The sequence below is a fragment of the Bubalus kerabau genome, chromosome 9 (genome assembly GCF_029407905.1).
Source record: "Bubalus kerabau isolate K-KA32 ecotype Philippines breed swamp buffalo chromosome 9, PCC_UOA_SB_1v2, whole genome shotgun sequence".
In the NCBI taxonomy this organism is placed as follows: Eukaryota; Metazoa; Chordata; class Mammalia; order Artiodactyla; family Bovidae; genus Bubalus; species Bubalus kerabau.
The window spans coordinates 35,877,095-35,890,630 of NC_073632.1; the positions used below are offsets into that span (position 1 = coordinate 35,877,095).

Genomic DNA, 13,536 nt, shown 5'->3' on the forward strand with positions numbered 1-13,536 from the left:
GTGTCTGACTCTGCGACCACATGACTGTAGCCCATCAGGTTCCTCTGTCCATGGAATTCTCCAGGCAAGAATACTGGAGTGGGTTGCCATTTCCTTTTCCAGGGGATCTTCCCAACCCAGGGATCAAACTCTGGTCTCCTGATTTGCAGACAGACTCTTTACCATCTGAGCCACTAAGGAATCCCCACTATCTAAATATAAATCTTAATTCTGATTTGAGATCATCTAATATAGATGTGATAAAGATAGCACTAACATGATAGCTGCATGGAGTTTTCTTCCAGGTAAAAACAAATTAATAATAAAGAGATCATAGGTAGAATGGACTAGGAATTTAATTTTGGCAAAATATATTTTGTCTAAAGAAATAAATTTAGTTATAATGTAAACCATATATGTGGATCAAAAATATTTATTTTATATAAAAACAGAATGAAAATTTACCATTTTCATAACTCTCATTACAATACAGATAAATAATTATCTTACCAACAAGAGGTAAAGCATGAATTAAAATTAAACCTCTTCAATTTTGGCCAAAGAAACATGGATTCTTTCTTTGCTTGATTCTTGGCCAAGTTATTCAAATGCAGTCTTGTTATTTTCTAACTCTAAATAGAATTGTAATATTAAACAATCTGTAATCAACATTTGATGACAATTAAATGAAAGGCTGAATATGTGTGTATATCAATTACTACACTTATACCTAGCTTAGTACATAAAAATAATGGATCCTAAATAAATATGTGGTAAATGAACATATAAAGATTAATATCTGAAACAAATGACTAAATCTTCCTTCCCGTGTTGTTAAATGAGAATTCAAGTATTGAAAATGTAGTAAAGACAATCATGAACAATTAGTGAAGTGTGCGATGATCCATTCCTTTTTAAAATCTTTACTTCTCCTTTATTTTTATGCTAATTACTCAAATAATATATTCAATTATTTACAAGTGGAGGGGTTTTTTGATACTCTTGTTTCTTTCAAGAGAACATTCTGAACAAATAGAAAAAACAAACAAAAACAACCAAATCCCCTAAGACAAGAAGGAGGAAAAATTCAAAAGGAAACTTGCTGATTCTCTCACAACACATATTGTTGCCCAGGGCCATGGTTATGTTTATGGGCAACACAGTTGTACAGGGAATGAAATACTAAGTCAAAGGCTGGTGCTGGAATTTGATTTTCCTGGGCTTTAGTCAGTCACACAGTGACCTTCAATGAGCCACTTTATTTATGTCTAAATGCTCCATGCATTTCAAAGGGCTAATAATACAGAAACAATATGGAAAGAATTCTGAGAGTTTCAAAATCAGGTGCTAAAGCAAGTGCAAAGTATCCTATGGTCAGTTAACAGTGAAGCAAAACAGTTTTGGGGAACTTTATTTTATTCTTTTATTTGGTATAGTTATTTTTGTCTTAGTAAGCCTAACTCTGAGCACTTCTCCTAATAATTGTGTTCATTTCTTAACAAAAATTTTGAATGCCAAGGACAGTGTTTTTATGTTTGTTTTTATAATGTTCCTTTTTTTGTTGTTACGTATCTTTCTCAAATAGTATTTCATGGTAATTTATTTCTCTTTTTATTCATAAGAGCCTAGCAAAGCCCCAGAAACCAAACAAGGGACAATAAAAGTTGCAGCACAAGGTAAGCAGTAAAACACTTTTAAAATTGTTAAAAAAAATAAATAAATAAAAGGTCTTAGCACTTTATTGACAAAATCCAAGCTGTTTATTGCAGAATAGCACCATCTGCTGGGTCATTATAGAAAAAAATTTTTTGTTGCATGAAGATACACATTTCAAGTACATATTTAGTAAATGGAAAAAGTGTAACTAAGAGTAATGCCGCATTTGCAGAGGAGACAATTAACAACCCAAGAATTCGTATCTTGACTCCAAATATGTCACTGAGCTTTTCCTTTTACTACCAAAAATAAACCATAGATTAATTGATAGTTGGATAATGATGATGATAATGCAGACAGACACAAATATATACATTTTCCAGTGTTTTCAGTTACATATTGTAATTAGTCATCCTAAAAAATTCAGTCAGAATATTATTAAATTAGTATTACTTTATCTGTATACTAAGACTGTAAAAATCAGGTATGACTACAAAGTAATCATCCTATATTTTATGAGTCATTTGTGAAAACTTGCCCTAACATCATTAGGGCATCAAAAGTGGTTTTCTTCAAGAGATCTTTAGAAAATATAATGATTTTTAATTCATCAATTTGGGAAAATTAATTTTTCTATAATGTTGTTTTTTAACTATCACCTGAAATCGCATCCTTTGAGAAAGCTATTCTAATTCCAGTGTCCACTTTATAGAACACTCTTAAAAAAGGAAAAGTAAAATATTTGCTGGAGAAAATCTTTCTCTCCTATACCACATTATGGGGCTTTCCAGGTGGCTCAGTGTAAAGAATCCTTCTGCCAAGCAGAAAACCCGGGTTTGATCCCTGGGTCAGGAAGATCCCCTGAAGGAAGAAATGACAACCCACTCCAGTGTTCTTGCCTGGGAAATCCCAGGGGCAGAGGAACCTGGCAGGCTATAGTCCATGGGGTTGCAAAGAGTAGGACACGACTTAGTGATTAAACCACCACCACGCCACATTATACAGTATTGACCGGTAAAGGAGATGCATTTAGGTGGTGGGACATTTGTTTCTAGGCAGAAGGCCCTTGTAGCAGACTTCTCGGCACATGACATGATTACATTTGATCCAAAATTTTCTGTTATGTTTAATCCTGAACCCAACTATATGTTGAATCAATCTAGTGAACATTTGATAAAATGAGTTCACTAGCCATCAGACCAATGAGGCTATATATAATATATATATGCTAGAATGGTTAAGAATTATGATTTTATCATTATTCTTCTTTAGAAGAGTTCTGATAAGGAATGTAATAAATATTATAGGAAAAGCAGGGCAAACATCATCATCTCTTTTGTGTTTTCTGTTCATGAATAAATTCCTTAAGCGAATGTCTACTGGTTCAAGAATTACTGCAGTTAAAACACATAGGTTCTTATGAAAGAAAGCACAATCACCCAGCACAGTCTATCTTAACAGAGGTCTCTGAAGGCCGTGGTGGATGTGGAACTATGACCTGAGGCTGGGTTTAGTGTTAGTTCAGCCTCATTTTAGAGGGTACAGGGGAGAGAAGTGAAGGGCTATCTGGAAATCTACTTCAAACTTGGGCTTGGGGCCATGGACTCTTTACTTTTACATTCTAAGTACATTGGATAAGGCAGCCTCAGAACTTATTCTTTAAGAATATAGGATTTATTGTCGAGTGAATAATAATGTAGAGTTTCGAAGGCTTGTTAGAACTATCCTTTTAGGGAGATTGGATGAAAGTGTTGATTGAACACCGTGTGCAAGGCAAGAGTTAGGAGATGGATATACGTGTTCACTGAATTGTAATGACACCTCAAAGCAGGGACACACCAAATAGGGATAAATGTCACTTGTGCTGTGCACAGACTCAGTAGACCCTTTGTAGACATGTTTTATAACACCACAGCTGCCCAATTAAATTATGCATAGAATTAATTAATATTTGCAAGTATTCCGTGTGAAGGCAGCTTAAAAACAGTGGCAATATTGCTATAGCAAAGACTGATATCTTTGTTGGATAACGTGGTAAAATTAACAGTGATGTTTGTAGTGGATTAAAAGTAGAGTTTATCTGTTTATTTTTTAATTTTTATAACTAAATATTTTAAACCTAGTTTTAGATAAATTCTGTATGTGTATGTACATATTTAATTATAATTAAGATTTAGCATGATTTTTTTTTTTTTGGAAGTACATTTAGCATTTAGTGTTTTAAGGCACTGAGAAGTCTATAAAATGAAGGTCTCTATGCTACAGGAGATTGCAATTTGGAGACAGGGAAAATTTAAGTAATAACACAAATTGGCTACCTAGTAGTGCTAAATTGAATTGTAAAGATAATAAATGCCAAAGAATTTTAAGACAAAGTGATTTTCAGTAAGTGGGATTTCTCATTAAGGAGAGGTGATGACTTGGATTTGTAGCATGACTAAAAAATAAACTGGAGGAAAAAGTGCATTGGTGGTAAGTGGATGACTTAAGTTAATATAGAGTTAGTGGTAGTTATAAAAGGTTGTTGTCATTATCAAGACATGAGACATATGTTGTTTTAAGTTTTTTTTTTTTTTTAAGAACCCTCTACCTTCACTATCTGATACATCTTGAGAGAGGTTATAACTTAAATTTGGGAGATATTGTGGAGATAATTGTAAGAGAAAAACTAAGCAAAATCCTCTTTGCAGTATCTAAAAGGATAACAACATTCAATTCTTGTCCTTACGGTACAAGCTCCAGGTAAAATGTGAACATTTAAGCAAATTAGAGAGTCATATGTATACATGGTGGGTGATTTTTGAAAATTATGCAGTTTCTTGAAGTAAATTCTTATTTGTTAAGTAAAGAACTAACTACAAATAAGTCTATTGAGTCAATTCCAAAGAACTACAAATAAGTCTATTGAGTCAATTCCAAAGAATTTGCTGAAATAATGGCTGATGGCTTTGGAATCTATTGGCCAGTGTTGATATCCTACAGTGCATCTTAGTATCTTCATTACTCTCCTTATTATATCATTGGAACAGGCGAATGTCTTAACTTAAAAACAATATAGGTATAGATCCTCTCTATATTTTGTGTGTTATTAATTAAAACTCCTTTAAAAGAAACAAAAGTGAACCAAATAGAATTAATTTACTTGTGAATTTACTTTTTTACTACAAAAATAATGCCATGTTAATAACATTTAGAAAATAGATAAAAATGACCTGTTATACATTAATAAATTTAAGTATATTCCTTTTGAGTCTCTTGTTCCTGATTTTTATTCCCAGTTCTGCTACTTGCTCACAGTTGGCTACACAGTGTGAACATGTGTAAATCATCTGATGTCTCTAAGGCTTAGTTCCTTGCTCTGGCCTGCCTTTCTCATAAGATTGTTATGACGGCCAAAGAGAGAATGTACACGAAAGTGTTTTGGCAATTGTAGCACAAAGTATAGATCCAGTGTAGTCCTGGATATTGGTTGAAAGTGGTTCCCCAAATTCTAACCCACTCAAAAGGAATTGCTTTAAGGGATGCACACAATCTCTGATTCAATTAATGTGGCTTAAGGCATCATAGATTCGGCCCCAGAACGAACGTTACACAGAACCTAGGGTCACCTCGCTTGGAACAACTCCCAGATGACTGAATGCCTCCCTCAAATGCTTCCAGTAACATTTATAAACTATAACTTGGATCCTGTTTAGACTTGTGATCTAGGGTTAGGTGAATTCCACCACAGAGGAAGTCAAGATTCAAAGGTAATTAAAGTGTGCTGTGCCTTTTCTGTTTGTAAATGATGGTATATATTTGCTAAAAGGAGAGTGAAATTTTTATTAACTCTTTCAGAAATTATACATTTTATACAGTTATTATAACTATGTATAATAAACGTGAACGAACCTGAAGTTGCTCAGTCGTGTCTGACTCTTTGCAACCCCATGGATTGTAGCCTACCAGGCTCCTCTGTCCATGGGATTTTCCAGGCAATAGTACTGTAGTGGATTGCCATTTCCTTCTCCAAGGGATCTTCCCAACCCAGGGACCGAGCCTGGGTCTCCCGCATTGTAGACAGACGCTTTATTGTCTGAGCTACCAGGGAAGTCATGTATAATAAATGGGTATGTAATTCTTCAGTAACTAGGCACAGATAATTTATGTATTTCATTATTTTTGCATAGATCTAGTTCATAGCTCAGTTGGTAAAGAATCCACCTGCCATGCGGGAGACCCCGGTTCGATTCCTGGGTCGGGAAGATCCGTTGGAGCAGGGATAGGCTACCCACTCCAGTATTCTCAGGCTTCCCTTGTGGCTCAGCTGGTAAAGAATCCACCTGCAATGCGGGAGACCTGGGTTTGATCCCTGGGGTTGGGAAGATCCTCTGGATAAGGGAAAGACTACCCACTCCAGTATTCTGGCCTGGAGAATTCCGGGGACTATACAGTCAGTGAGGTCTCAAAGAGTCGGACATGACTGAGTGACTTTCAGTCCTTTTATTTTAGAAGTGATTGTGATTTGCTCAGATATAGCAATTTCAAACCTAAAATGGAATTATGCTAAACACATTATTTTAACTACTTGTCTGTGTAACAGCATATTTTTATTCTCTTTTTGTTCTGTGTTTATATCTGAATTTAAAAAAACTTCATATGAGTATTATTTTCAACTTACTGTCTTATTTTAAAATTTGGATGAGTTAGTTTGCTCATTGACAACCACTAAATTTATGAATACATGCACTACATTTGCATGTTCCCAGTTTTCTGAAGAATAGTTATTTAATATGTTCTAATGCTATTTTCTTTCCCTTATTTCAGCACCTGCTAAAAAAGAGGAAAAGAAGGAAGGTATGTTTTATACAGAGTTCCTTTATGCTTTTTATGTGAACAAGTTACCAAAAGTCAGAGTGGAAGTTTGACTGCCAGCTTGTCTATGTTTACTTTGGAATCTATTATGTGCATATATTTTGTGTGATTGTGTTTTTTTCTACATCTCCTCCCACTAAAGGGTGAACCACTTTTTTAAACAGTAATTTTAATCTAATATTTCTCAATGTGTAGGGGGTGAAACACCATCTCTCAAAATCTTGGGCCTTCTATTTCATTAGAAATTTTATTAAACGTCAAAAATATGTAAAATATAGACCAATTTTCTCATAGCAGCTACTTATATCTGTGACACTGACAAGCGATTAATGTTACTTTGTTCTATTAAGTTGCAAATAAGTCATAATCCATCCCTTGCACTCCACCTCCCTTTGTCAGTATGTCCTGATATGGAGTCATTTATTCTCTTTTGTCAAAGAGAGACTGCACCTGATGGACTTAAATGGGCAAGGAAGACTTTATTCAAGACTGCTGCAAAGGGGTCAAGTGTGTTTACAGTAGGAGAAATTGAACTCTCAACTTTAACTCTCAACTCCTACTTGGGGTAAGAGCTGGTAAATGTGATGAGGCCATCTAGATTTCCTAATTGTTGCCTGGGAAATTAGGCTCCTACCCTTCCTCAGAGACTGGCATATAGGACTATGCATCCCCTTTGATGATCATATTTCAAAGTGATATCTTACAGATCTTGAAAAAGGTATTTCTGGTTGTAAAAGATTTATGTTTCAAAGGGACAGAGAAAGAATTTACAATTTTCTAAAGTAAATGCTCTGATAAAAGGGAGGTCAGGGGCCTGTAGTCAAGAAGGACACTGTCTAAACTTTATTCAAGCTGAGAAGACTGTTAAGGCCCTCTAAATCTCTGTGATTCTATTTAGAGATGTTTCTAATGCACATCCTGACTATTAGACAGGATTTCTAGATATCACCCCTGTTCATCTAGGCTTATTTTCTCAGTGAAAAGTCGCATGTAGAGATAAGCAATCACTTCTGACTTTGAAAATGACAGTTATTTTCTAATTAGTGTTCATCTGATCTGAGAAAAATAAGAAAAGTGTTATATTTTAAATTTAGTTTCATCAGAATTTTACATATAAGAGCTTGGGGGGGGTCACATTCTACTTCTGTTAAACCAGAATCTAAGAGTCAATAGATCTGAGGAGAAACTGGTTTAGTTGGTTATTACTATTACATAGTATCATAATAAAGTCAACTAATACATATTAATGTACTTATTATCAAGGCATAGAAGTCAGTATACATATACATGGGAAATATTTCAGTGCATTTTAGAAATTATATCATTTATATGATGAATGTTGTGGTGTGTATAAAGAGATCTTACAAGAAAAAAGAGATAGTAAGTTCCTGACACAGCTTTTGACAGACACTAGAACAGAGAGGCACAAGGAAAATGGTCTCATAGCAAGTCCTCAGAGGCTCATCCCCTTGCATTCTAGAAGGACACAAGGCATCCTGCCAGACTCAGGATTAGCTGTGGTTCAGACGTTTGCCTGAATGGCATGCATACCTAGAACAAAGTCACCAGGGCACCGTGGTGGAGCCTATGTCCTGCACTCTCACCACGTTCTTCCTTTAAGTATTATGTATTTTATCTATAGCAAACCACTTTCAAATACAGATACAATGTGCTGCTATTGTTCCTGCTATTATCATAATAGATCTTGCCCTTGCCTTTTCCTTCTATGAATACTCAGTGTTTTTAGGGCTCAAGATAAATTCTCTTTCCTCTGGAATGTTTGATCCTCCCAATGAAATATTTTTTTCTTTCATTTATAGTCTTTCAGAGTTTATATGTACCTCCTTACTATTATTTACCTTATGCTCATTGTATTTCATATTCTTTGCATCATTTTCATTCTATTCTAATTGACTTTAAGACTTTGATTAAAGGGACCATCTCTAATTCACTTTTATCCCCTACAGGGACTAACACATTTCCTTAGTTTGTACATTGCTCAACAGATATTTATTATGAATCATTAATATCTAGGAATCTTAATATAAATATTATAGCCACAAGAAATATGAGCAGGCACTCAAATTTTCACAACACAGACAAGGAAGGACTTTCTTTTTCAATTGGGAGTTATATTTAGTTCAGTCACTCAGTCCTGTCCAACTCTTTGAAACCCCATGGACTGCAGCATGCCAGGCTTCCCTGTTCATCACCAATTCTTGGAGCTTGCTCAAACTCATGTCCATCGAGTCAGTGATGCCATCCAACCATCTTATCCTCTGTTGTCCCCTTCTCCTCCCGCCTTCAGTCTTTCCCAGCATCAGAGTCTTTTCCAATGAATCCATTCTTTGCATCAGGTGGCCAAAGTATTGGAATTTCAGCTTTAGCATCAGTCCTTCCAATGAATATTCAGGACTGATTTCCTTTAGGATGGACTGGTTGGATCTCCTTGTAGGCCAAGGGACTCTCAAGAGTCTTCTCCAACACCACAGTTCAAAAGCATCAATTCTTTGGCACTCAGCTTTCCTTATAGTCCAACTCTCACATCCATACATGACTACTGGAAAAACCACAGCTTTGACTAGATGGACCTTTGTTGGCAAAGTAATGCCTCTTCTTTTTAATATGTTTGTCATAGCTTTTCTTCCAAAGAGCAAGCATCTTTTAATTTCATGGCTGTAGTCACCATCTGCAGTGATTTTTGGAGCCCCCCAAAATAAAGTCTGTCGCTGTTTCCATTGTTTCCCCATCTATTTGCCATAAAGTGATGGGACCAGATGCCATGATCTTAGCTTTTTGAATGTAGGAGTTATATTACACTGAGCTTTTTAGGTCTAGGAATTTACTAGTCAATTATTAACAATATGGGGCTTCCCAAATGGCACAGTGGTAAAGAATCCACCTGCCAATGCAGGAGATACAAGAGATGTGAGTTTGATCCCCAGGTCAGAAAGGTCTCCTGGAGTAGGATATGGCAACCTGCTCCAGTATTCTTGCCAGGAAAATTCCTTGGACAGAGGAGCCTGATGGACTACAGTCCATGCGATCACAGATTTGGACATGACTGATCACACACACATTGACAATTTTGTCTTAAGCGTATATTGTCTCTAGCTGCTACTTGAGTTGCACTAGCAGATCTAGATAGATCTCATTCGTCTAACACCAGCTTCACTGATGAAATTCTAGGGGCTGGAAAACCTGTTTCAACACAGGTTATGTTCTGAAGGATACAACTCCATTGAGAACTAGCCAGATAAGATTTATTATTTACTGTAATTAGGGCAAGACTGAATAGAGTTGAACCCATGTGAGAATTGGTCCTAAGTTCTAGGACTTCATCGTTGAAATTTGAAGAGGAGTCATGCTAAAAAACAATGCAAAGTCTCTGATATTGTAATTGAATAAGGATGTCAATTGGCAAGTTCCATATACACACACTCACAAATAGTATACTTCATTACCTGGTTTATTAGCCTACCAGAGAGTTAATTTTTCCCCTTAATCCCAATTGGAATTTCATTATTCTCTGGCATCATTATGAACATTTTTTTTTCCTCTTCAATAACTTTTATTTATTTATTTTTTTCATACATGATATTACGCATGTTTCAATGCCATTCTCCCAAATCTTCCCACCCTCTCCCTCTCCAACAGAGTCCATAAGATAATAGAGCATACCTGATACACGGCTAAAGTTGAATGAGTGATGAACAGATTGCAAATACATCACTGCTTTCAAATCACAGCTGCTGTGGGCCTCTATGTTCTTAATAGAAGATTGTTGTTCAGATTATTGGGCAGATGGCCTATAGGGAGATATATTCAGCAAGTAAGTCTTTGTAATATTTTAAGCCATCTCAGCAGGATGCTGAGAGACCATAATGAAGTTTAGTAACATGAGTATTGAGGCCTGGTACTAATGGCTCTTCAGGGTCAGTATGTGATCTTCCAGTTTCAAGATTGTATTTTTGGTTGCTCAGGTATTTACTTATATAAATCTGCTGCTCTGTTGACTCCTAACGAAGAGACTTGTAATTACGATGACATTTTAAGTACATTTCACTATAGCTCCCAGTTCTCACAGCAAATATATTGAATTTTTTAAAGACCAACTTGATTAGATCAGTAAATTAGATTGATCCAGTTAAATCAAAAATAACATGACTTGTTATTTTTTACATTTCTGCTTTGTGAAATATTTTCTCTGTTTCAACAAGTGATATACATTACCTGACCCTGGAATTCATATCCTTTTCTTTCTTTTATTACAGAACAATTGATAGCTAATACAATATTTTACTGGGGCTTCCCAGGCGACACTGGTGGTAGATAACCCACCTGCCAATGCAGAAGACATAAGACATGTAGGTTAGAGTCCTGGGTCAGGAAGATCCCCTGGAGGAGGGCATGGCATCTCACTCCTGTATTCTTGCCTGGAGAAGCCCATGGACAGAGGAGGCTGGCAGGCTACACAGTCCATAGGGTTGAAAGAGTTGGACACGAGTGAAGTGACTTAGTACACACAATATTTTATCTATTCTTACTACCAGAGAAAAGAACAGTAGATTAAAAACAACGGGAATTCTAGACTTACCCATTTTGTATTAAGCTTTTCACCCCTACCCCGAGCCAGCATCTAGTTTAAAAACAGAGGGATTGAAAATAATCCAGTTCTAATAAGCCCATTTTATCCTCTGTCTGTTCTACCTTTCTTCCCCAGCTTCATCTTCAATTGCAGTTCTGAATGACATGTGCCCACCATAATCTTTCAGTGGTTTGCATTAGGCTGTACTCTGGGCTCGAAAGATTGCTCAGTGAGAATCACAGGACCTCTCAGGGATAAATCCTATTCCAGTATACTAGAGCCAAACTAATAACTTGTGTGGGCCATTGAACTGTTCACTTCACACTTTCAGCCCATGTAATATGAGAATATATGTCTCCAAATAGAAGTGACATTATAGCTACATATACAAGTAAAATGACAAATGGCATTTATTGCATTCTTGTATGGAGTCGTTTATGTAATATTTTTCTAGTATTTGAATTACCTGCTTACATAATTAGGGTATTTACTCCTGAAGGAAATGAATGAGAAATTGCTTGCAGAGCACATTTGTTTTAGATCACAAATCTCACCCACTTCATTATACTTCCTGGTGAGAAACTGAATAGCAAGAAAAAGATTGTTTTTTGAGGGTGAGGTGGCAGGTATTAAGAAAAATTTAGTCAGAAGTTCTTTTTACTAACGATGCTAACCACAGTGGTGTTTAATAAATATTTATTCAATAAATAAGTGTATAGTTTCAAGGATATGTTGCTTAAAAATAAGGTTTGTTTTTCTCTTATACATGAAATATAACCCTCTTACAGAAAAAATAGAAATTCAGAAAGAAGTTGCAAAACATCATTTTAATGACTGTAGTTTTCAATTATGTGTATATGCTATGAATCCCCTGAACCATTCTCCTACTGCATGGAGGGTACTGATTAATACTCCCATTATTTAGAGGTATAAAACAATGTCAGAAACAAAGCATCTTTCTATGAGATAGGTTTGCATTTTTCTCCTTGGAAATCTATAAGTGAAATTATTGCTTCAGAAAGCATGCTCATTTTAATCACTTTCTAGATCTTTTTTTTTTCCCAAGTTGCTCTCCTAAAATGTGTTTTCATCTTTCTACTTCTATGGAATTAGGTTATTATTTTCACCACACTATTTCTGTTGCTGATTATCTTTTTCTCATAAAACAATTCAGTTGACCATCTAACTGCCTTTTGTGAACAGTCTCCTACACCCTGTCATCTTCAAACATTTTAGGTCCATTTGTAAATATAATCATAGTCTGTCTACGTCACCAAAAAGCACACAAATCCATTAACTAGCCAAAATGTTAGTGAATATCTGTTGGCGTCGGTTCTAAGCCAAATAATCGTCAGCCAGAGGATGGTTTACCTATCTTGTGCAAGTGCCAATTCATCGTTCATTATTATTATTCTATTTTCAGTAATATTCAGAGCATTCCAAAGCTAAGTTACAGAAGAGGTAAAAGAAAAAATAGAACAAAATATTCTAAACAAAAATCTAAGTTAAAGTGCCTCTATCCCAACACACACAAAAAAAGAAAGATGCCTCCATACTAAATATAGAGAAGGAATTGGCCACCCACTCTAGTCTTCTTTTCTGGAGAACCCCATGGACAGAGGAGCCTGATGGGCTACAGTCCATGGTGTTACAGGAGTTGGAAATGACTTAGCAACTGAACAACAATCCTAAAATAAACATGTTTTTAAAAACTTGTTTTTAATTTCAAGTGATAGGAACAGATAGTTTCATGGTATAAATACTAGAAATAATACATTTCTCAGATATAAGCTGAATACCCAAAAGACTAAAAATTAAAGAGATGCCTTTTGATCACTGAATGCACATTACTACATAGCAATTACTAAGTAGATTTTGTGTTCATCAGTAACCCATGAGCCATCATCTCCTATTTCTTTTCATTATAATAGGAGTCATTTCATGTTTTTATTGGAGATATATCAGTTCAAGGAGAGTACTGTGCATTTCCCCTGGATTGCTATAGATTGAACAAATGAAGAAATTGCCAACTAAATTCAGGGATTCCAAACACTCTCTACTGAAATAGTATATCTACTCAATTTGACTTTTTATTAAAAGGTCATTAGCTTTGATAGACACAATGTACTTTCTTTGCAAATTAGGTATGAATATCTTCCTTCATATTTTTCTATATTTTATGCATCTAAAGTTTCTAGTTTCTCACTTCCTACCTTAACCTAATAATCCTCCTCTCAAAAACACAATAATTTATCTTTAAACCCCATGTTCTAGAAATACATCATGCAATCAATCCATTTCATTGAAAATGATTTCAGAGTGTATGGACATTTTGATGTGCACTTATCAGTTGTTGATTTTTCTTGTCTGCTTTATCAATAATTTATATTTGTGTTTTCAGATCCCAAGAAAACAAAAACACCTACAGAAGGTATTGGGAATATTTCCTTTTTCTGTCT

General features: G+C 35.4%; 1 protein-coding gene across 41 annotated transcripts in view; it reads left to right on the forward strand.

Annotated features, from left to right (window-relative positions):
- The window catches only part of TRDN (triadin), a 414,851-nt gene that overhangs the window by 266,886 nt on the left and 134,429 nt on the right, over positions 1-13,536 (forward strand). For 39 of the 41 annotated variants that reach the window (XM_055535018.1, XM_055535007.1, XM_055535009.1 and 36 more), the window contains 3 exons: positions 1,602-1,655; positions 6,442-6,471; positions 13,479-13,508. In XM_055535018.1, coding sequence (XP_055390993.1) covers positions 1,602-1,655; positions 6,442-6,471; positions 13,479-13,508 — 114 coding nt within the window. The remainder of the gene's footprint in view (positions 1-1,601; positions 1,656-6,441; positions 6,472-13,478; positions 13,509-13,536) is intronic. The other 2 variants (XM_055535006.1, XM_055535017.1) reach the window with 1 other exon arrangement.